The following is a 25,434-nucleotide window of genomic DNA, read 5'->3' as shown; positions in this document are numbered from 1 at the left end:
ATACATACATACATACATACATACATACATATTACATTACATTACAGTCATTTAGCAGACACTTTTATCCAAAGCGACTTACAATAAGTGCATTCAACATAGGTAGGGAACGAAACTACTAATCAGGAACGAAACTACTAACATACATACATACATACATACATACATACGTATACATATATATCACAGAAACAAACCACAGAATATGATGTGTCCATGTGTTCCATTACAGAGCTATTAGGATCCAATGCTAACATGTCAGTAGAAGAGGAGGAGCCGAGAGATTACATCATTCCTATTACATCACCAGAACCACGGAAATGGATCCCAGTCAGTAAAAGATGGAGGCCACAGTTAGAGAAGCTTGCAAACATTGATGACTGTAAAGTTATCAAAGTCAGGAGTCTTCTGTTTGTGGCAGAAGAAGAATTCCGCATCGCAGTGGGAAGTGATCGAACTGAGGTCTTCTTAGGGTTAACAGATGATGGCACTGAAGTTGCAGTGAAAAGAATTGCAAAGTTCCACTATGAAGCGCTGAAGAACGAGACAGACTTTTTACGTCTTCCAAAGCTTGATCATCCTTCAATTGTACGATATGTTGACTTTGCAGAAGATACAAACTTTGGTTATCTTGGTCTTCAGTTGTGTGAATGCACACTGGAAGAATACATCACTGAACACAACCTTTCTGAACTGGAGAGGAAAGAACTTGCAAATCAGTTTCTCCAGAGCTTAAATATTCTTCATCGCCAGGATCCTAAAATTCAACACCGCGATATTAAGCCCCAGAATGTCTTGATTGGTAAGCTACGAAATTAAAATTCAATAAGCAACTAATATCAGAAATATAAGCAAAACATGCTGAATTGATTTAGCTAAATCTAAAACCCATTATTATATTGATATACCAAATTATCCTTCCAGATATTCAAAGCAAGGCAAGACTGGCAGATTTTGGAATAAGCCGAGAATTACCTGTAGGACAAACAACCCTAGTCAAAAAGGTTGCAGGAACGAGACACTGGAAGGCAAAGGAAACTTTGGACAACGCTCAAATCCCATATAGAAGAAGCACAGATATCCAGGTTGTGTTTTTATTCTGTGTGAGAACAATTTAATTAATAACAACATGAAAATGTTCTTACTCAATGTTCATGTTCATTCTTAAGGTGGCTGGGATGTTGATATACTACATCCTGTCTGGAGGACACCATCCATTTGGTACAGGCGTTAAATGTGAAGGCAACATTCTGGAAGGACATTACAACCTGGGCCATGTTCAGGATGTGGTTGCCAAGGATCTCATCGAGAGGATGATCAATGAAGACCCAAATAAAAGACCTAGAGTGGAGGAATGCTTGGCTCATCCCTACTTCTGGACAAACGAGAGGTGCTATGGAAACATTTCCCCTTCCACATATTATTCATTCATTCACTTGATATCTAAACATTATTTCAGTTCATCATAATCAGTTTGATCCAGTGTGAAGGTACTTATATTCTATCTCAGTCTAATGCTTTCGGTATCATTTCTTTCCCAGGAGAGTAGAGTACTTGAGAAGGATTGGAAAGGAGGTTGAGAACTGTCCAGATGATGACAAGGACCTCATCACTGTACTGGACCAGTATGCTGAGCAGGGACAGTTCAACACATGGAAACACAAGATGACTTTATTGCTAGTGAGAGACAATTCATACATTTCTTACAAGAAAGGTCAGAGTAAATGACGAGGCGTGTGTGTGTGTGTGTGTGTGTGTGTGTGTGTGTGTGTGTGTGTGTGTGTGTGTGTGTGTGTGTGTGTGTGTGTGTGTGTGTGTGTGTGTGCGTGCGTGCGTGCGTGCGTGCGTGCGTGCGTGCGTGCGTGCGTGCGTGCGTGCGCGCGTGCATGAAACGTTAGATCAAGTCCTTTCCTTTGATCTTTAAGTTGTATATTTTGTTCCAGTTCCCACTTGAGTTGAAGATGGATGAAATGAAGTCGTACCCTGAGAACTCTTTTGGACTGCTGCGCTTCATTCACAATCTCCATGAGCACTAGTAAGTTTAATTACATTTAAAAACAACACAAACTTAAATAAATATTTGATCCCCACCAAAATGTATGGAGCACTTCTCATGGAGCACTTTCCCTGGGTGTAAAGTGTCGGTCCAAGTCTGTCGTGTTTATCAGTGTTATACTTGAATTGTAGGACAATGATACTAAGGTTTAAATTAAATTAGCAAATAAATAAACACAATGGGCCACAACATGTGAATATGGTTCATATATATATGTATGTATATATATATATATATATATATATATATATATATATATATATATATATATATATATATATATATATATATATATATATATATATATATATATATATATATATATATATATATATACATATATACATATATACATATATATATATATGTTCCTATTGAATCTTGTTTAGGAGCCTGCATTAAATGATGTTTTACTGCTTATAAAAGGAGGAGTTTGGCCATAAGACTAACATAGTTATTTGGTTATAATATGGTTGTATCACTGTAGATGTGTGTGTTCACCATCATATGTTGTGACTCCACTGATCACTGCTTTGTGTTCACAGTGCTGAAGAGGCAGCTGGTGTTGACCTGATGGAGATGTTTCCTGATCTGTTTGGATGTGTTTACCAGTTTGCCCAAAAACAAGACTGGAACTCAAGGCCAACCCTGAAGGACATGTTTCACACAGAAGATGTCGTCACCAAAGTGCCAGGTTGTTCATCATCGGGGCAGAGTGGGTCAACGATCTCTGTCATCTCTGATGCATTCAAGGAAGAGAAACCCAAGAGAGAGGTAATGCAGGCACTGAACATATAGTATTTTAATAAACCTCTGGCACCTGATGTGTTAATACCCTCACAAAAACATGTAGTAATCCTGGTCACTATACTGCCTCCCCCTGGTCAGCCGGGGCGCCTGATGGAGAGGAAGGGAATAGTAGGGCAGTTTCGAGGCTCCGTGAGCACCCCAAAAACATATCTCTTAAACCTGTTTTTTTAGGACCCTAAAGGTGTCTAGTTATGATTTCTGCTTGTTGCCCATGTCAACTAATGTCCCATGGGGTTTATTTTTAACCCTTTCTGACACCTACCCCCAACCCAAACCATAACATGAAGATAACAGAGAATACCATAACTCTTGAAGTAAACAACATACAGCAACAAATGAACACATTTTCCTATATCATTTTGACCCAAGGAATGCATTAAAGTGGTTATTATAAACATTCAAGCACATCTTGACTCTATTTCAGGACATAAACAGCCAAAAACAAGCAGAAAACGTTCAAATCACAATTATCACATCTATATTTCTCTTTGTACTAAACTTTTAAGGTGTATTCTTTTTTACCATATGTTTTTTAGGACCTTTATGGTGTCTAGTTAAGATTTATTCTTGTTGCCCTGGTCAAATAATGGCCCATGAGGTTCATTTTAACCCTTTCTGACACCTATGCCCAATCAAACCATAACATTGAGATAACAGAAAATACCATAACTCTTGAAGTAAACAACATACAGCGACAAATGAACACATTTTTCTATATCATTTTGACCCAAGGAATTCATTGAAGTGGTTATTATAAAGATTCAAGCACATCTTGACTCTATTTCAGGACATAAACAGCCAAAAACAAGCAGAAAACACTCAAATCACATCTATATTTCTCTTTTCACTACATTTTTTAGGTGTATTCTTTTTTACCATATGTCTTTTCGGACCCTAAAGGTGTCTAGTTAAGTTTTAATGTTGTTGCCCTGGTCAAATAAGGTTCCATGGGGTTTATTTTAACCCTTTGTTACACCTATTCCCAACCCGAACCATACAATGGAGGCAATAGAAAATACCATAACTCTTGAAGTAAACATACATAGACAAATTAACACATTTCTATATATAATTTTGACCCAAGGAATTCATTAAAGTGGTTATTATTAAGATTCAAGCAGGTCTTGACTCTATTTCAGGACAGAAACTGCAAAAAACTAACAGAAAATGTTCAAATCACATCTATATTAATCCTTGTATTAAATACTTAAGGTGTATTCTACTTTACCCCATGTTTTTTGGACCCTTATGGTGTCTAGTTAAGATTTCTTCTTGTTGCCCAGGTCAACTAATGTCCCATGGGGTTCATTTGGTGACCATTTTAAATCGATGTCCACAGGAGAGGCGTTTTCATATCTGAACCAGACAACGTACAAAGACAAATAAACCCACTTTTTCATAGAATGTTTACACCAGGAACCTAATGGAAATGTTACTGACATGGTCCAACCATTCTTTATTGGTGAAAAACACACAAATATCAAATTCTGGCTTATATTTAGGCATAATATAACTTTCTTGAATAATCAAAACATAATGTCACTGATCGGTATCATCCATCTCAACCTCTTCCCTCTTATCATCATCATCATCATCATCATCATCATCATCATTAAATATTGTTAGGATGATCATACACCAACTTGAAAGCCTTTTGAAATTTGGGGTTCTTCTGGAGCTTTTTGAGTGGTGCCACCTTGCCCTTGAAGGAACTAGTACAGCCCTGATCACTGAATACATGTATGGTACCCAAGCAGGGTGCTACAGTATGGCTGCCCAAGAGAGGTTGCTAGCTCCGTGACATTTACCAGCTGACGGTGCCTGCCTGTGCCAGTGTCAAGGTAGATGAGCAGGTTGATGTCGTCATTAACATCAACAATCATTCAAATCTGCTAACACAAGAACTCACCAAAGTTATATAGGTATTGATCAATCAACTCACTTCTCAATCTAATGCCACAAGTTTATGAGCTGTTCCTTCCACGATGAGAGCAGCTGTTTCACATTTTGCCAGCCGGGATGCTGCCTCCTTACTCCCCCAGACCTTGAGCATCAACTGCAGAGCTGTCGCATATTTTCCGCATTGCCCAGAAAGAACTTAAAGTCCTGGGGTTTCCTGGTGGCTTGACCTTGCACTATGAATTTCTCAGAAAGTCCACGCCTCAGCCTCTACTGCGCCCTTGATGGAATCAAGAGTGGTCTTGAGTCCATCAAGGCGCAGTAGAGGCTGAGGCGTGGACCAGCTCGCTTGCCCCCATGCCAGGACACACTCATCCCCCACATCCAGTGGGTGAACTATAGAGTGACCTGTTACAAGCGAGCAGCTGAGCCAATCTTTTGGAGGCCTAAATCCTATGATGATGGTCAGGGGTGGCAGAAGACAGAAGGAGGGATTTTGGAGCCTGTCTGGTCTTGTGGGCCAATTCTGCCCCTATCTCTCATTGACCTCTTGGCTGCTGGTGTCATCAGTGATGATGTGAGGGAAGAGGAGGAGTTTGATGATGAGATGGATGATACTGATCAGTGAAATTGTGTTTTGATATAAGCCAGAATTTGATATTTGTGTGTTTTTCACCAATAAAGAATGGTTGTACCATGTCAGTGACCTTTCCATTAGATTCCTGGTGTAAACATTCTATGAAAAAGTGGGTTTATTTGTCTTGGTTCAGATATGAAAACGCCACTCCTGAGGACATCGAATTAAAATGGTCACCAAATGAACCCCATGGGACATTAGTTGACCTGGGCAACAAGAAGAAATCTTAACTAGACACCATAAGGGTCCTAAAAACATGGGGTAAAGTAGAATACACCTTAAGTATTTAATACAAGGATTAATATAGATGTGATTTGAACATTTTCTGTTCGTTTTTTTGCAGTTTCTGTCCTGAAATAGAGTCAAGACCTGCTAAACCTGCAAAATTATATATAGAAATGTGTTAATTTGTATGGTATTTTCTATTGTCTCCATTGTATGGTTCGGGTTGGAAATAGGTGTAACAAAGGGTTAAAATAAACCCCATGGGACCTTATTTGACCAGGGCAACAAGATTAAAACTTAACTAGACACCTTTACGGTCCTAAAAGACATATGGTAGAAAATAATACACCTTAAAATGTAGTACAAAGAGAAATATAAATGTGATTTCAAAATATTCTGCTATCTTTTGCTGTTTCTGTCCTGAAATAGAGTCAAATGTGCTTGGATCTTAATACTAACCACTTCAATGAATTCCTTGGGTCCAAATGATATAGAAAAATTTATTAATTTGTCTCTGTAGGTTGTTTACTTCAAGAGTTATGGTATTTTCTGTTATCTCCATTTTATGGTTTGATTGGGAATAGGTGTCAGAAAGGGTTAAAATGAACCCCATGGGCCATTATTTGACCAGGGCAACAAGAATAAATCTTAACTAGACACCATAAAGGTCCTAAAAAACATATGGTAAAAAAGAATACACCTTAAAAGTTTAGTACAAAGAGAAATATAGATGTGATCATTATGATTTCAACATTTTCTGCTAGTTTTTGTCTGTTTCTGCCCTGAAATAGAGTCAATATGTGTTTGAATCTTAATAAAAACTACTTTAATGAATTCCTTGGGTCAAAATGATATAGAAAAATGTGTTCATTTGTTGCTGTATGTTGTTTACTTCAAGAGTTATGGTATTCTCTGTTATCTCCATGTTATGGTTTGGGTTGGGGGTAGGTGTCAGAAAGGGTTAAAAATAAACCCCATGGGACATTAGTTGACATGGGCAACAAGCAGAAATCATAACTAGACACCTTTAGGGTCCTAAAAAAACAGGTTTAAGAGATATGTTTTTGGGGTGCTCACGGAGCCTCGAAACTGCCCTACTAGAACTGGTTAGAATAACGTGTTCCTTCCACACGCTACGTCCAACCGGGGAAACTCTCCCCTGTCAGGTGACAAGAAGGTCAGTTGGCTCTTATGCATTGAAGGAGGCATGAGCTCGGCCCTGGCCTCCCTAAGCTGGTGGGGGGAGTGTTGTGCCCAGGATCACTTAGCAAATTGGCACCGGGTGAAAAAAGGGTTACAAATCGAGGGATAAATATTATTTAAAAAAAAGCTTTCACCTCCACCCTGTGTGTGTGTGTGTGTGTGTGTGTGTGTGTGTGTGTGTGTGTGTGTGTGTGTGTGTGTGTGTGTGTGTGTGTGTGTGTGTGTGTGTGTGTGTGCGCGCATGTGTTTGTGTGTGCAAGTAGTTGTATTTGTCACAGTACATTTGTACATATGTGTAAATTGCCCTGTGCGTTTGCCATGTATGTGTGTATGTGTGTGTATATATATATATATATATATATATATATATATATATATATATACTACATATCACAGGTAGATCACAGGTAACAGGTAGATTGGCATTCCAGGGAGATTGGAAGTGGAGCGCTTGTTTTTTGGCTGGGGGCTGCGATGCGAGAACTGTGACGACGACAACATGGATATACATACATACCAGCCTCAGTGGCGCACTTCGATAATCATTGGACTCCCCATCCACTACCACTGGTAGTCTGGGTTTGACACCAGCTTGGGACATTACGTTTTCAAACAACCACGGACTACTTTTTTTCGCCGATAAAGTATAGTTTTGGACCATGACGGAGGGGACCATCACGACCATCGGCTGGTCGTCGCGGGCACTCGCGCCTGGAGGCGCTCGGGCACGACTCCCTCAGCCTCAAGGTCTGCTGATTCGACTCAGCGCCGTTCGAGTTATGTACCGATAGGGACAGAATCGTAAATGATGTTGTGGTGACTGCATTTGCCCCTCCATGGTTTGCCCCAACTGTCACTCGCTGCACTAGCACTAACATAGCCCGCCAGCCCGCCCCCGCCCCCTAAGGCTCGCCCCCTTGTGCTTCGTGTGTGTGTGTGTGTGTGTGTGTGTGTGTGTGTGTGTGTGTGTGTGTGTGTGTGTGTGTGTGTGTGTGTGTGTGTGTGTGTGTGTTTGCGCATGCGTGTGTGCGTGCTCGTTTGTGCGCGTGTGCATGCATGCGTGTGTGGTGTGGGACTCATGTCTTGCTTTTATTGCCCTCTAGCGTTGGTTCTACAGAATTGCCTGGGGGGCGGACTTTTCCAATCTACCTGGAATGCAAATCATACATACATACATACATACATACATACATACATATTAAAGCTGTCAAAGTTAACTCGATTAATTACAATTAACTCACCGTTATGTTAAGTGCGATTAATTATTTTAATGAACATTTTCCGCATATTTCTTTATTTTAGCCATTTGGCCTATTCGTAGTTTACATAGCTCTCTCTATGTCTGTGAGCATGGTCCTTATGTTTTGCTGTTATGTGTTGTGGACTTCCATGTCATTGTAGATGTTACAGTACCTTTACTATTGTTACCCTACAACTCATTAGGCATTACATGTATTTCTTCAACTACTAAACTGTTTGTTTAGCAGGCTAAAGGATTGTTCCCCGCAGAATCAGGTTTGTTCCCCGCGGAATCAAGACTTTTTCTCTGTGGAATCCTGGGGGAACTATAGTAGATTGGAATGTAACAGGGAGGCTACAGTATATTATGCTCAATTTTGTAAAACAAGAATAAATTTGACTTGACAGTCATATTATTAGCAGCTGCATGCATACTTTTACTCAAGTAAAATATTTGAGTACTTTTTCCACCACTGCATGTCATCACAGCTAAGAAGAACTTCTCCTCAGAGTTAAATCAACACTGACGGGAGACACGATGTCTATTGTGATGAGCGTAGAACGTAACGCTCACTAGAACGGCTGTTGTAAATCACAGATGATTAGTAGATTCTCCGCTGGCCGAGTTTTTATGACTTAATGACTTTATGACTCTCAGCCTCTCACTATGATTGCCTTCAGGAGGGGAGGTGCTGCGAGGGGAGGCGGGTGCTGCGAAAGGACGGGCCGTCCATTGGCTTAAACAGGGAAGTGTCCCCCATTAGCTTAAAGTAGTGAAGGACAGCCAGGACAGCCAATGAACAAATACATGTCGCGTATGACAAGGTCTGAAACTGTTTCTAGAGCAGCTTTACAGCTGCTAAAAAAAAGAAAAAAAAGAAATTTTAGAGAACCTTTATAAGCATAAAGGTGGACACTACAGTACTCATATTACTAAGTCAATTTAGCAGATCATTATACCCTTCTGTTGCAGCCTATTTTTATGCTAATGCAGTATTCCTGATCTGTTCTGGTGTGTTTAGAAGTTTGTGCAGAAACAAGACTGGACCTCAAGGCCCATTGTGAAGGACATGTTTCAAACAGAAGCTGTCTTCACCAAAGTGCCAGGTTGTTCCTCATCGGGGCAGAGTGGATCAACCATCTCTGTCATCCCTGATGCATTCAAGGAAGAGAAACCCAAGAGAGAGGTAATTATTATTTGTGTGTGTGTGTGTGTGTGTGTGTGTGTGTGTGTGTGTGTGTGTGTGTGTGTGTGTGTGTGTGTGTGTGTGTGTCTTATAAAGGTTTAGAGAACCTTTATAAGCATAAAGGTGGACACTACAGTACTCATATTACTGAGTCAATTTAGCAGATCATTATACCCATCTGCTGCAGCCTATTGTTATGCTAATGCAGTACCATTTGATGGTTACTTTTGAATTGATTAAAAATAATAAATAAACATAATTTCATATATAGCAAGCATATTTTTCCACTCCTATGTCAATAGGGGTTTAAAATACTTGAAAGTATACCTCTAAGGTACATTTAGAACAGAATAGAAAAACGTATTTGCGATTAATCGTGCAATTAACTATGACAAAACATGTGATTCATCGCGATTAATAAATGTTATCGTTTGACAGCACTATATATATATATATATATATATATGTATATATATATATATATATATATATATATATATATATATATATATATATATATATATATATATGTATATATATATATATGTATATATATATATATATATATATATATATATATATATATATATATATATATATATATATATATACATGATTTTCATCATTCTCATCATTCTTCTGCAGACTGTAACTAGCTCATCAGAGGAAGAGGAGGATGAGGAGGATTCTGGTGAGAATCATGGAACATATCCCTCTTTTATCCTGGAAGCCTCCAAGCTGCCTGTGATTAACTGTCCACTGTCTTTTCTCTCCACAGACGGTTGGATGGAGGTGATGGACAACATGAAGATTAGTGGAGAGGAAGGTAAAAAAGCTTTATTGTCTCACATGGCAACAGCACAATGCTGGTCAGTCAGATATAGTGGCCCTCATTTATCAATGGAGTGTAAAAAACGTCTTATTTCTTTCCTCAAATTTGCCCTTAGGCCATGGTCCAAGTGAGATTTATCAAGCAATCCTATACAGCCAATCGTAGCGTACATTTGGTCGGAGCTTTGATAAATCTGACGTCTGAAACCGAGCGTCATTTAAATAACAAGCCCTTAAATATTCACGAAACGCCCCAATTTGTACGACATGAAGAACCAGAATACGTCCAAAAAAATGCCTCACTCTCAAGTTACACACGCACACGCACACGCACACACACACACACACACACACACACACACACACACACACACACACACACTTACCACACTTTCATGTATTATGGATTATACAATCTTTGTCAAGTAGGCTAGTACCCTACATGAATGACAGATTATGACACCAATCACATCGCCATCAATGGAATACCTTTGTATATTACATTATTTAACCCATACCGAGCAGTGCCTGTTCGTGTTACACTGCAGGGCTGAGTCCCATGCCACCACGTTAATGAGAGATAGCCTGGACTGGAGAGGCACTCATAATCTGAATGTTTAGGGAGTGACTGATGAATGAATGCATACACATTCATGGATGAAGGCTGGTGTGTATTGGGAGGGTTAAAAATCTGATATCCCGGTGGCCACAGCATGAAGAATAACCTGCTGGTCAAAGCTTTGGAGCGTCAGGTTTATATCCTAAACCCAGGTTGCATATAACTCCATAGGACTCCAAATTTGCACTATGGTAAATTTGGAGACCTCACTGTCCATGAAAAGATTACAGCGGTGCGGCCGCGCCAGTCCCGACTCCCGAAAATACTCTAGCATAAGCGCTGTATATTTTGAAAATAGCAGATATACAAGCTCACAACGCATCGCGATAATAGCCAATGCAGCCAGATCTGCAATCTTATCTGAATGACTGTTGAAGCAGTTTGTTTAAATGAGTTTATAGAATGATATCTTTTCACAGGGATTATTTATTATTGTGTTAGATATACATTTAGGAGTGGATACATGTGTCCAGATGCCTGTCAGACAGTCAGACAATGCTGCTCCGCTGGTCTAGGATGGAACAAACGGGTTTAGCCAAAGTCTATACGGCCTCAGACCTGACGTGAGATCTGAGAGGGCCATACGCTAAAGTCAAAGTCAGGATATATTGATAAATGCTGAAAGTTGGCCCCTTTCCCACCATGATAACATGTGGCTTGATGACTCTTATGTTGCTGGTCCTGAAGTTGAGCGTTTCAATGGGAAACATCCTGTATATCACCAATATCTTGCATAAATAATTATTATTTGTCCCCCCAGATGAGATGTACAGAAGATCATGCTGTGAAAAATGCCAACACGTTCAGCAGGTCAGTTTGCTCAAAGCAGATGGTCTTCCTCATATACTGTACCTATTTATGTCTGTTAATGATCCTAAATGATCTCCTGTGTGTGTTTGCTTGGTAGAGCTACGGCGATGAGAGGATCACTCCTTATAAGTTCTCTAGAGGACGCTATCAGTGAGTCTGGACATCATTTTGACTATCGTCCCATCTGGTTTCATTCTATTCTTATTCCTCATGAGACTTTGTGTGTGTGTGCGCGCGCGCGCGCGCGCGCGTGTGTGTGTGTGTGTGTGTGTGTGTGTGTGTGTGTGTGTGTGTGTGTGTGTGTGTACGTGCACGCTTTAGGGCACAGCTGGAAGGAGAGGGAACATATGAGTGTGTGTTCACAGGCTTGATATTTGAGGCGTCGGAGCAGGTTCTGGTGAGTTATTCCATCCTGTCCTGGTCCAAGTTCAGCAGGTTGCTCCAGAACCCTTGGATGATTGCTGGTCCCATATTCAACGTACATACAGTCAACAAGGATGCATCTGCCCTCAAGTCCATCCAGCTCCCCCACTCCCTGTGCCTGGCTGGTGAGAAGATTTCCTACAGCAGTGTTTGCCTTTTTTGTCGTTTGTTACATGGCTTCCATGCATTTTGTCTTGTTGTCTCTACAAAACTGTCCCTCCCTCCTTCCTTCACATTGTTTTCATCCAGGCCCGGAAAATGAGAAGGTATTTAGTGTCCTACACATCACTGGCAAGAACCCCTTCATTGAGCCAGTGGAGTACTCTGGTAGTCATCTAAAGTGGTCAGTGTCCTGCTCCCTCTGCCCTGTCGGTCCCATCACCCAGAAGACATCGCCGGTGGAATACCACGGAGCTGTGCTGATCTACAAGGATCTGAGCAGTGATGATGACCTTCTAACCTTACGCATCTACATCGGCCCCAACAACAACCCATCACATGTTAAGGTGAGGATTGTACCAAGATGGAAACAGAAAGATTGCATGTGTTCTTCTGGTTTAGCATTAGGCCAAAAATAACTGACTCATGTGTAATGATCATATGATAATCATCATAACAAATTCTTGAATTTTTAGAGCTCTAGAAGCCATTTTTACCAGTTTTAGTTTAAATGAGCGCAAAGGAGCTTCTCTGAAAAGTGAACATTATTAAAAGATATTCTTACCAACTTTCTATATAAATATAAATGCATATCATATTCTGATTCAATAAACTGTTCAGCCTAATGTATACTGTATGAGCCAAGCCATGGCTCATAGCTCCAATAGTATCTCATACAGAGATCACAGTATAAATTAGGCTTTAAAGACTCATTCTCAAATTTCAGTGTGAACTGACAATAAAGTATTATCGTATCGTATCGTATCGTATGTATTCTCTCCCTGACCTGTGTTGCACATGAGACACACAGAGCATTTGGTTTACTCCTCTTCGGTACCAATCCAGTGGCCTTTCTGGTTGAACTACAGTAACAGCCATATGCTGCATCATTGCTGGGGTTCTATTGCAACAACACCCCATCCAGTCCAAAGATATGCAGATGGGAAGAGAAATACATTTTTTTCTAAAAGTGGTGTCTCAATATGAGCTGTTTGATATATTCATTGAACACATATTATTTTGATTTGATTCTTATACCGATCATAGTGATCAATGGTCAGTTGTTATCAATCTTGGATGACTATATATAATTGCTAGAATATTTTAACTGGGGTTTTGATAATTAGACCAGTTCTATATGTCCAAAAAAGAAGGTTCGTTAAAATTTTCGGGGGATTATGAAAACTATACATTTTCGGAAACTTCAGAGTATAACAAATCAGAAAATACATGATTCCATTTGCGCAGAAGCCAATATGGTGGCCATCTTGGATTTTGAAAAATGGCGACCTTTGAATATTCGTTTTTCAATATCTCGACTTCTAGATTACATAGGATCTGGATTCTAGTGGCTAAATCTACATTTGTAAGGTCAGGAAATCCAATGGTGCTAATTAAAGATATTTACAAATGATCAATGGCACAGATGTGGGTCATAATCCTTGATTTTGGGGTAGTAGAGGCCCTAGGAGGGGTCCACGCGCGACTGCTTATTTTTTTTTCTAGTTTTGATTTTTGGCATCCATAGGACCTCTAATATTGGGATTTTGATGATCCCAAGAAAAAAAGTGGTCCCAAGTGTGTTTTTTTCAATGTTTTATTAACCCTATGAGACCTGCGGGATGGCTGGCTGGAACGCCGGCGAGACTGTCTTTCGGAGACTGTGGAACACTCAAATTTAGACGCAGCCCAAAGATAGAGATACCATTTGATTCCAGACAACCTCAGGTTTCCAATGGGACCAACCTTGTCATGCTACCGTGTCGGGAAGGGGGCTAAATACCTAATGATTCAAAGTTAAGACAACATTTTGGCCAGGGAAAAACGACCATCACCATTTTCCAAATGGTCCCTTGAGCTGTCACCTCAATATATGTGAATGGAAATGGGTTACATGGATACCTACAAGCCTGTACAGACATGCCAAATGTATGCCTATCTCATGCAGTTTTGGGCAAGAACCAGTGTTCTTGCCCAAGTGCATCTGTAGACCCCTCTACAGATGCAGTAGAGGGGTCTACAGATGCACTAGAGTGGTCTACAGATGCACTAGAGTGGTCTACAGATGCACTAGAGTGGTCTACAGATGCAGTAGAGTGGTCTACAGATGCACTAGAGTGGTCTACAGATGCAGTAGAGGGGTCTACAGATGCACTAGAGTGGTCTACAGATGCACTAGAGTGGTCTACAGATGCACTAGAGGGGTCTACAGATGCACTAGAGTGGTCTACAGATGCACTAGAGTGGTCTACAGATGCAGTAGAGGGGTCTACAGATGCACTAGAGTGGTCTACAGATGCGGTAGAGGGGTCTACAGATGCACTAGAGTGGTCTACAGATGCACTAGAGTGATCTACAGATGCAGTAGAGGGGTCTACAGATGCACTAGAGTGGTCTACAGATGCACTAGAGTGATCTACAGATGCACTCGAGTGGTCTACAGATGCACTAGAGTGGTCTACAGATGCACTAGAGTGGTCTACAGATGCACTAGAGTGGTCTACAGATGCACTAGAGTGGTCTACAGATGCACTAGAGGGGTCTACAGATGCACTAGAGTGGTCTACAGATGCACTAGAGGGGTCTACAGATGCACTAGAGTGGTCTACAGATGCACTAGAGTGGTCTACAGATGCAGTAGAGGGGTCTACAGATGCACTAGAGTGGTCTACAGATGCACTAGAGTGGTCTACAGATGCACTAGAGTGATCTACAGATGCACTAGAGTGGTCTACAGACACACTATAGGGGTCTACAGGTCACGACAGTGGTCTACAGATGCACTACATGGTCTACAGATGCACTACAGTGGTCTATCGATACAGTACAGCAGTCTATAGATACAGTAGCTAGTCTATAGATGCAGTACAGTGGTCTTTAGAGGCAGTACAATGGTCTATATATGCAGTACAGTGGTTTATAGATTCAGTACAGTGGGATATAGATGCAGCGCAGTGGTCTAGGTGCAATACAGTGGTCTCATACAGCTATACTGTAGATGCAGTACAGTAGTCTCATGTAGCAATAGATGCAGTACAGTGGTATATATACAATACAGTGGTCTCTAGATACAGTAAAGTGGTCTCATATAGCAATAGATACAGTATGGTGGTCTAGATACAGTACAGTGGTTTCTAGATACAGTACAGTGGTCTCATACAGCTATAGATGCAGTCTCCTCTCCTAGAAGTGGTCTACTTTTTACAATAGGCAAAAATTACATATTTGTACTGCATGCAAAACACTGCATGGTTCTTGCCCAAAACTGCATGAGATAGGCATAAATGTAGCATGTCTGTACAGGGGAGGCTTGTAGGTATCCATGTAACCCATTTCCATTCACATATATTGAGGTGACAGCTCAAGGGACCATTTGGAAAATGGTGATGGTCGTTTTTCCCTGGCCAAAATGTTGTCTTAACTTTGAATCATTAGGTATTTAGCCCCCTTCCCGACACGGTAGCATGACAAGGTTGGTCCCATTGGAAACCTGAGGTTGTCTGGAATCAAATGGTATCTCTATCTTTGAGCTACGTCTAAATTTGAGCGTTCCACAGTCTCCGAAAGACAGTCTCGCCGGCGTTCCAGCCAGCCATCCCGCAGGTCTCATAGGGTTAATAGAACATTGAAAAAAACACACTTGGGACCACTTTTTTTCTTGGGATCATCAAAATCCCAATATTAGAGGTCCTATGGATGCCAAAAATCAAAACTAGAAAAAAAAATAAGCAGTCGCGCGTGGACCCCTCCTAGGGCCTCTACTACCCCAAAATCAAGGATTATGACCCACATCTGTGCCATTGATCATTTGTAAATATTTTTAATTAGCACCATTGGATTTCCTGACCTTACAAATGTAGATTTAGCCACTAGAATCCAGATCCTATGTAATCTAGAAGTCGAGATATTGAAAAACGAATATTCAAAGGTCGCCATTTTTCAAAATCCAAGATGGCCACCATATTGGCTTCTGCGCAAATGGAATCATGTATTTTCTGATTTGTTATACTCTGAAGTTTCCAAAAATGTATAGTTTTCATAATCCCCCGAAAATTAGAACGAAATTACATATAGAACTGGACTAAATGCTTGACTAGTGGTGCTGCATCAGTGTGTTCTCATTTTGAATGATACTTCAACATGTTCTTCAAAATTGAGTTGTGACTGGATTTTTTTGTTGTCCTACCTTCCCTGCCTCTTCTCTTCTCTTCTCTTCTCTTCCCTCCCAAACCACCATCACCCCATCCACCTGTTGTCCTTGTGTGGCAGGACATTAAGGATGAATTGCTCAGCTCAGCAAAGCGTTACGGTACAGTTGATAAGAGTGCCAACTGTATAGTGGTAGATACCGCCAACTACCGTCTCATGAGTGACCAGACTGGGGTAGAAATTGCTCCTAAGGTGTGTTTGTATCAGTGCTCATTCAGCTTACCATATCGTTGCTGTCAGGCGCAAACCTCCTCTGTTTTTCAACTTTTTAAATTGTCTTTTAACTCTTTTATTGCCAAAAACGGGAATTACCGTCCGATGCTACTATGGCTATCATGGCCATGGACGGAAATTACGAAATTATAAATATTAATTATATATATATATATATATATATATATATATATATATATATATATATATATATATATATATATATATTTTTTTTGTCTTGTTTTTTTTATTTTTTATCTCAAATTAACTAGGAGATAAGGCTATCTACCCAGGGGGCAAACCCCCCATTTTTTTGGAAACCTGCATTTGCCCTGCCATCAAAGGTTGGCCACCAGAAATAATATCTATGACCCAGTAGGATCACAACCTATATGGACAACCCGGTCAATTTTTTGCTGGAAATCCAATATGGCCGCCTCAATATTGGCCCCTATCAGAAAATAGCTTTGGCGATAACTTTTGAACCAGATGGGCTAGAAATGCAAACTTGGTGTCTATTTCATGGTTTCAGAGCATGAGAAACTCAATGGAATACTTATTTTTATGATTAGGTGTGTCTGGACCTTTACTTTGCATATTTCCAAGATGGACGCCACCCGTAAATGAGTTTTACTATGACTTTTACAGTGACAGCTAACTGTTATGGCAAAAAGTCTGCTTTTTAAGCAATATGAACATATTTGGTCAGTTTGAGCTTTCATTTCTATGTTGTCAATATGGCTGCAGTCATAAATAATGTATGGTATTACATTTTTGCTCAGATTCTATCTATAGTTGTGGGGATGATTGCAGTGAAAAATCTGAGAAAAAGCCCACAATGTATCTTATGTATCATTTTAATAAACTAACTATAATATAAACAGACACATGCACACTCCAAGACTTGCCAAAAACTTCAACTTTAGGGCTATACAAATTAACATAGTGGTATGCATTCAAGTAACATAACAAAATATAGACTACTTAGTGACAAACAGAGTAAAAGCGGATTTGAGGTTGCCTACAAAAGGTTCATTTTGACCTCTATGGTGCTGTCTTGCCTGCTTCTAAAGCCAATGATACTATGGTACAATGCTATTCACCATCACTGTTGTCACGTGTTGCACTGATCCTCCTGCATCGTGTCTCCAGTCCCTGGCAACGGCATCCTAAGTAGCATGGAATTTCCTTCTTTGCACAGGAACAGTTTTTCTGGCAGCCTTTGATACAGCTGCATGATATTGCCTTGTTCATTGACACAGCCCAGGCTGGCTCGGTAGATGCAAGGGGGACTGCATTGCTAGCACTGAGAGACCATCCATACTCTGCGAAAGAGGGAATATCCGGCTTGGCGATGTGTGCATATTTATCTATTATGGTTGCTAGAGCAGCTCTTCTCAGGTGCAGGTCAAAGGCATTCTCTGTCGGGGGCAGCAGCTTTAAGAGGGTTGATCTATTATTGAGGAACTTGTACACTCTAAGCTTACTCAGGTCAAAATCCTCCGGGTGGTCCGCTTTGGATGTATATACAGCAATTGTGAGGTCTTGTGCTTGATTGATGACGTCATCTGAGAGGGAATCAGAAGAGTTTTCACCAAACTCCTCAAGTGCAGGGAGATCCAGACACATGCTGGCCTTGAACCATGCCTTCTTCCCAGTGAAGAAGGGATAGCTGGTGGTATCTCTGCCACTTAAACTATGGATAAAGGGCAGGGCACGACACCGTGCGAGCCCCAGTGCTGATACCATTTGATGGATAGGAAGGTATGAATTTTGCTCTGTTCTCACCCACAGCTCTGGAAGGCATCTGAGATGGGTTGCTTTATAGTAAAGGCACATGATGATGATGTCTGTGTCATTGGCATGGATGACAACTCTGTCAACTTTGTCATTCTGGACACTGTACAGGGTGTGGAGTATTATTCTTGTATCAGCCTCCTGTTGTGTGGGTTCTAGTGCAGGGACATCTTCAATATAGACCCCTCCTTGATCACCACACTCATTGTCTCTTCTTTAAACCCCCCACCCAGGTAAAGATGTGTTGGACCAAGGGCCGACTTAAGTTTCTCATTTTCACACCATTCGTCACAGAGGAAACTCAATAGGTTTGCCTTGTTAGCTGACACAGCAAAAAACTCCAGAGGATCTGGAGCTGTGTAATGCATACTGACTTCATATTCTTTGGAAGGTTTTGGTTGAGCATATCTGTGTTCTTGCTCAGCTGTCTTAAGACTAGGTCCACTGTACCGGTCACAACAGAAGTGAATGATCTCTGTGCCAGCAGGCACATCATTCAACAGCAGACGTTGGTATAGTTCAGCGATTGTTCCAAATGCTTCACCTTTCAGGAACGACCAATGGCGTATGGCATACATGGCATCAATAACTACTGCTGTTTTTCTGTCTTCTGTAGGCAGGTCAGGGATGCATGCAACTTTGGTCTCCTCTTTCAGGACCTTCACAAGGCTTGCCTTGGTACCTGTTCTCATCCTGCCATCTTCCTGGAAGAGGGAAGGGGGGGAAGTCACTCCACTCGTGGTTGCCTATAAAGTCAACAAGGTTGAGTTCTCCACCACTGGCTATGATTTGGGTCATGCGCAGGAGGGCAGTAATTTCATTGCTCTTGCCAGGTGCTGAGGTTTTCCCCTTCGATTCTTTGGATTTTGTGTTTTGAGTATGGAAAGTGTTAAGCTTCATTATGCTTGTCTTCTTCTGATCACTGGACAGTGATTCACACAGTGCCTTCAGACCCAGTTTGTTCACACTCATCAAGTCGTCCTTGACTGTGGAATCAGCACACTGTCCTATAGATATGTTGATCATGGATGATGTGCTCACTGTAAATGGGTTAGTCTCCACTGCTGCCATGACCTTGACTACCATCTCTGCATCCCGGGTTACACGACTCTGACCAGACTCATGGTGTGGGTTGGAGGAGTGGAGGTGGAGCATAGACTTGAGCTCTGCAGAGACAGCTGCAGTGAGTGTTTTTGTGTAGACCCATTTTGTCCGGGCAGCAGGGCTGAGTGTAATGCCATCCAGACCGCTTGCTTCCTTGGCATCAGCATTATAGGTCTGCTCCAGTAGCATGTCAAAAGCAACACTGTTGTGGCTGCCATCTGCTCGTCTGCCAACAAATACACCTGCCATCAGTGCTTCATGTACCTCTGAAGCTGTTTCTGGTAGTTTCTTCATCTCAGCCAAATACAGAGGTAAAGATTGCTGCCCGTACTTGTAGTGGCCTGCTGCAGTGAGGTAGGGTAGCATTCTTGCTGATTCACAGAGATGTCCTGTCCAGTCACCTTCCCGATCGTAGTAGATAAACCTTTGGAGAATATCTGACATCTCCAGGAAGGTTGCCCAGAGGACTGCAGTTGGTTGCCCATTCAATGATTCCTGAAAAAGCAGCAGCTGCTCTCCTAGGACTGCCATCTCTGGACGCCTCACCTGTATAGCAATGCAGTCCCCCTTGCATCTACCGAGCCAGCCTGGCCTGTGTCAATGAACAAGGCAATATCATGCAGCTGTATCAAAGGCTGCCAGAAAAACTGTTCCTGTGCAAAGAAGGAAATTCCATGCTACTTAGGAGGCCGTTGCCAGGGACTGGAGACACGATGCAGCAGGATCAGTGCAACACGTGACAACAGTGACGGTGAATAGCATTGTACCATAGTATCATTGGCTTTAGAAGCAGGCAAGACAGCACCATAGAGGTCAAAATGAACCTTTTGTAGGCAACCTCAAATCCGCTTTTACTCTGTTTGTCACTAAGTAGTCTATATTTTGTTATGTTACTTGAATGCATACCACTATGTTAATTTGTATAGCCCTAAAGTTGAAGTTTTTGGCAAGTCCTGGAGTGTGCATGTGTCTGTTTTTTATTGTAGTTAGTTTATTAAAATGATACATAAGATACATTGTGGCCTTTTTCTCAGATTTTTCACTGCAATCATCCCCACAACTATAGATAGAATCTGAGCAAAAATGTAATACCATACATTATTTATGACTGCAGCCATATTGACAACATAGAAATGAAAGCTCAAACTGACCAAATGTGTTCATATTGCTTAAAAAGCAGACTTTTTGCCATAACAGTTAGCTGTCACTGTAAAGGTCATAGTAAAACTCATTTTCGGGTGGCGTCCATCTTGGAAATATGCAAAGTAAAGGTCCAGACACACCTAATCATAAAAATAAGTATTCCATTGAGTTTCTCATGCTCTGAAACCATGAAATAGACACCAAGTTTGCATTTCTAGCCCATCTGGTTCAAAAGTTATCGCCAAAGCTATTTTCTGATAGGGGCCAATATTGAGGCGGCCATATTGGATTTCCAGCAAAAAATTGACCGGGTTGTCCATATAGGTTGTGATCCTACTGGGTCATAGATATTATTTCTGGTGGCCAACCTTTGATGGCAGGGCAAATGCAGCACACCCCCCTTTGCCCCCTGGGTAATCCAAAAAAATGCTGCTCCATTCACTTCAATGTTAAAAAAGAAACGGAGGAAAAATGCAAATTTTTCGTGGCACTGGGACGACACAGTCTGAAATAAGTGTGGCAATGAAAGAGTTAATGGACAAAAACTATATTTTCGTATTGAGCTGTATGTGGGTAAAGTGATGATGTAAGGACATGTTCAAGTATCTGACAATGTATAAAGTCATCATACCAACTTTGATGAGGCAGTATTGTGTTGTTCTAAAAACATGTTGTTTTTCATTTCCTGAAAAGTTAATATTTTGGACATAGTTGGTTTCTGCCCGACAGCATAGATATGCATGTTAGTTCCATGTTTTGTTTGTAAAGGTGTAAATAGGTGTATTTATTATGAATGTGTGATGCAATTCATTATTCATATTATGTGCCTGTGCAGGTCTTGAGGTTCCCCCTGGAGCAACTTATATACAAAGGCTACTTTGAAGTCCAGTATGAGGAGCCACCTCGCCTCAAATTTAAACTTCCACTTCAACTTAAAGCGAGTGACGATGAGGATGAGGAAACATGGTCTACAGTCATTCGAAAGGGTACGTATGTATTCAGTCACCTGTCTATTTGGATGCAGTGTATTTCTGAATGACATCTGCCTAACCGTCCTAACTTCTGTCCTCATGTCAGGTGACTTGGACAACTGTATGGCGGTGCAGCCGAGCACAAGGAATAAGAGTAAGCATGTGGTCAATTATTGCAGTAAAAAGCCTTTTTTTTCACTTCCTTGAATGCATTTTGTATAAACCTTGCTTTGCAGTGTTCTATAAGAAATGTAACTAATAGTCCAAACATCTTCAAACTGTAAGCTGAACAGCTATGTATGTACATGTACTGTATGTACATGTATGTACATGTATGTACATGTATGTACATGTATACACAGTCACATGTCTACTAGGGATGGGTGGGATTAACTATAAATGTCTGTGAGGTGTGTAAAACTTACTTTTCAGGAAAACAAAATGGATATAATGTTAGTTATTATTTAGTCACAAACTCTTATAGTTATAAAAACCCACACACACAACTTTTACCACTATCTTTTGTCATTCTTATTATTATTACTACAGTATGTCATTATTGATGAATGTTGTCTTTTGTTCTCGTGTCAGGTGACTTGGTCGGCCGCACAGACAAAAAGTCAAGAAAAAGGACTAGAAGTAAAAGTAAGCATGATCAATTTGGTTTATTTTGAGTGATATCAGAATGGTCAACATTGTAGAACCAGATCATAATTCCATTTCTCTTACAGGCACAACACAGAGATGCGACGCATCAGAGGAAGGACTTTGTCTATTACCGCAGCCAGGTGATTTTTCATTTCCTTACTCATGAGATTAACCTCACACAAACCTAACATTATAACTAAACCTAACCTCAACCCTAACCTCACACAAACCTAACATTAAAACTAAACCTAACCTCAACCCTAACCTCACACAAACCTAACATTATAACTAAACCTAACCTCAACCCTAACCTCACACAAACCTAACATTATAACTAAACCTAACCTTAACCCTAACCTCACACAAGCCTAACATTATAACTAAACCTAACCTCAACCCTAACCTCACACAAACCTAACATTATAACTAAACCTAACCTCAACCCTAACCTCACACAAACCTTGTTTTTCAGACTATTGGGCTGTTGGAGTAATGGCCACGCCCCCGTCACATACACTGGTAGCAGCGTTATAGGCAGTGAAATTCTTGTACTTCAAGCTTCCCCAACAGTGTGGATAACAATAAAATGTTGTTTAAAATGGATAGAACGGTAAAATAGTACATATAATAAAATGTGTCATACAAATAGGCAAATATGAACAATATTTACAGTCCGTTTGCGTATTGATAGATAATTAATCATGATTGCAAATTAATCATGATATTTAATGGTTGCATATTATTGTAGAATATGTCTACTATGAAGTTCACAATCAAATAATTTAGAAAGACTTTTCAGTTTCAGTTCTGGAAATGTTCATTGCAGCACATGAAAGGTTTCATAAGCAACAAAAGTATCATGTTATCCATTCTCTTCCAGAGATCAGCATGACAGCTATAGCGCTTATCAGAAAAAACAAGACACAGCTTCAAGACATCCTGATGGCAGAAAGTGGACGTGTCATCCAGTGTGTGTTTGAACGTGAAGAAAAGCTCCTGATGCCCTTTCAGTATAATGGGCTGAAGAGCATCTCTGACCCAGGCCAGGCAGCTACTGAACTTGTGGACAAAATGATGAGCAAGGGAGAAACGACCTGCCAGTCATTTCTGTCTCTGCTACGAGACACAAAACTAACAGACCTGTTTCCTGATCTGAAGACAATGCCCTGGTACAATCCCTCATCCACGGTTTCAACTGACACGACCACAAGCTACCGTGATGCAGCCACTTGGGATTCTAACCTATCGTCTCAGGTTAGACAGATGGAGACGGATAAGGACGACCCCTGAATGTCATCGTTGAGACTATCCTCGTGTCACCAGACTTTCCACCTCGGAGGAAAGCCTGGTATTCGTTATTAAATGGCCCGTGTGATCCGGTCTAGGCCACGCCTACTGAAAAAGAGGGAAAAAAAACTTTACCCTACCGCTTTGTTTTGGTTCACCCTGTTAGCATTTAAATGCTAAATCGATTATAACTACTAGTTTAGTCTCGCCAGTCGCTACGAGTTGGAATAAAGCATGGATATACCAAACCAACTATTCCTATAAGCTAAACTACGCCGCATCAAGTATTATATTGGGTAGGCCCTAAAATGATGATGCCCTTGTTCGCAGGGAATTATTTTGGGTGATACCGGCACCCTTGGTTCCAGCCGTGTGGGATCCGGCCGCCTGATGACGCGACTGATGACGCGTTCCCGACCGGATCAGAAACCCGAGAATTGTATTGATCCCAGGCTACGTTGATGGGGCTTGTTCCACAAATTGAGCTAACATGGTAACAAGATAAAACAGTACGACAAGAGTAGTACGATTCATAATAAAGCAAAATATATGATAATAAAATACTGGATGTAATGTAAAGAAGAGTTAGGGTCTTAGGTCTTGCCCCTGTACAATACAATAGCTGATAAACAGCTAAAAGACACGCACATCCCAGACCTGGGTTCCCAGACCTGGGTTCTGGATACAAAAGAAATCTACAGTATATATATATATGGTTGACAACCACGAAGAGTGTGGGGTGGAGAGGCAGCCCAAACCACTTCTTCCGTGAGGAAGAACCCAAAAGCTACAGACTGCGGAAAAACCTGCAGGGAGGGTTTAAAAATCCATCAAGGTAGAATGAGATGTTTGCTGTTCAGCTACAATAACAACAAAACGCACTGAAGTCAATTCTGGTCAGACGAAGGAGGAGCCAGGCCTGAAGGCAACCCACAGTGCCTGGAGCCTCCTAGTCGCCAACACCTGCTGCTAACATCTAACCAGCCACCCTAAGCCCCCAGGAGACAGTGGGGGCAGTAGCATGCCACTTGGACACTAGCCTGGGATCAGTACCATTTTTGTGTTTCTGATCCGGTCAGGCGGCTGGAACCCACACAAGCCGGAACCACGGATGCCTAGGCATCACCCCAAAATAATTCCTGTGATCAAGGGCATTTTATAACAAAGCAGCGCCGAAAAATCGGAACCCACACAGAACCACAGGGTTTTTTTTTCCAGTAGGCGTGGCCTAGACCGGATCACACGGGCCATTTAATAACGAATACCAGGCTTTCCTCCGTGGTGGAAAGTCTGGTGACGCGAGGTTACTTGGACACAGGCCAGGGTCTGTTCAGCCTCGGTCGGGTCGCCTGGAGGAGGGTGTCTGTTGTTGCGACACCCGAAACACCCAGTGACTCCAGGTAACAGCACTGATGATGTCTCCAAGTTTGGGCATCAATATAATGTATTGTATTAAATTAGATACACACACACACACACTACATATATATATATACAAATCCACATGCAATTTTACTTGGTCATTTTTCGAGCCTCAGACCTTCTTCAGCAGCAATACTGGTGTGCGGATTTATCACCTGTTCAATAGCAAATCTCTTCTATATTCACAAGCTTTTGAATCCCCTGATGAATTGGCATCCTATTATGTTCAGAAGGGTTTGCTTTGCTGCTTTTAATTTTTTTTCTACTGTTACACAAGTATGACTGTGGGTTGTTTTATTATTCATTGTTTTGTTTTGCTGTTTATTCTGACCTGTAAAGCACTTTGGTACAATGTGAGTTGTTTTTAAATGTGCCATATAAATACATTTGATTTGATGTGATACATGCAGGTATAATGTGCAGATACACTATCTATCTAATAGCAGCAGTGTTCAATCAAATGTGCAAAAAGGAGGCATGCAAATATACTACATAGAATGAGAGTCACTTGTCTGTTACATTAAGATACTTTTTGTTCCCAT

The 25,434-nt window shown here is 41.0% G+C and overlaps 1 protein-coding gene across 1 annotated transcript; it reads left to right on the top strand.

The window, feature by feature from the left end:
- Positions 1-1,148: 1,148 nt before the first annotated feature.
- Positions 1,149-23,473, top strand: LOC311035050 (uncharacterized protein; the record flags this gene model as incomplete). Its single annotated transcript, XM_084043130.1, has 17 exons — positions 1,149-1,390; positions 1,542-1,680; positions 1,962-2,035; positions 2,602-2,830; positions 2,945-2,995; positions 9,092-9,256; positions 9,902-9,947; positions 10,035-10,082; positions 11,467-11,516; positions 11,614-11,666; positions 11,838-12,064; positions 12,189-12,445; positions 16,368-16,499; positions 21,400-21,550; positions 21,642-21,689; positions 22,127-22,180; positions 23,064-23,473. The coding sequence occupies 17 exons, from the start codon at positions 1,149-1,151 to the stop codon at positions 23,471-23,473; spliced, it is 2,376 nt and encodes a 791-aa protein (XP_083899256.1).
- Between the last annotated feature and the right edge of the window lie 1,961 nt (positions 23,474-25,434).

Source organism: Gymnoscopelus microlampas (genome assembly GCF_963454915.1).
Source record: "Gymnoscopelus microlampas genome assembly, chromosome: 19".
Taxonomy (NCBI): Eukaryota; Metazoa; Chordata; class Actinopteri; order Myctophiformes; family Myctophidae; genus Gymnoscopelus; species Gymnoscopelus microlampas.
Note: the sequence above shows the minus strand (reverse complement) of the source record. Positions and strands in the feature narration are given on the sequence as shown.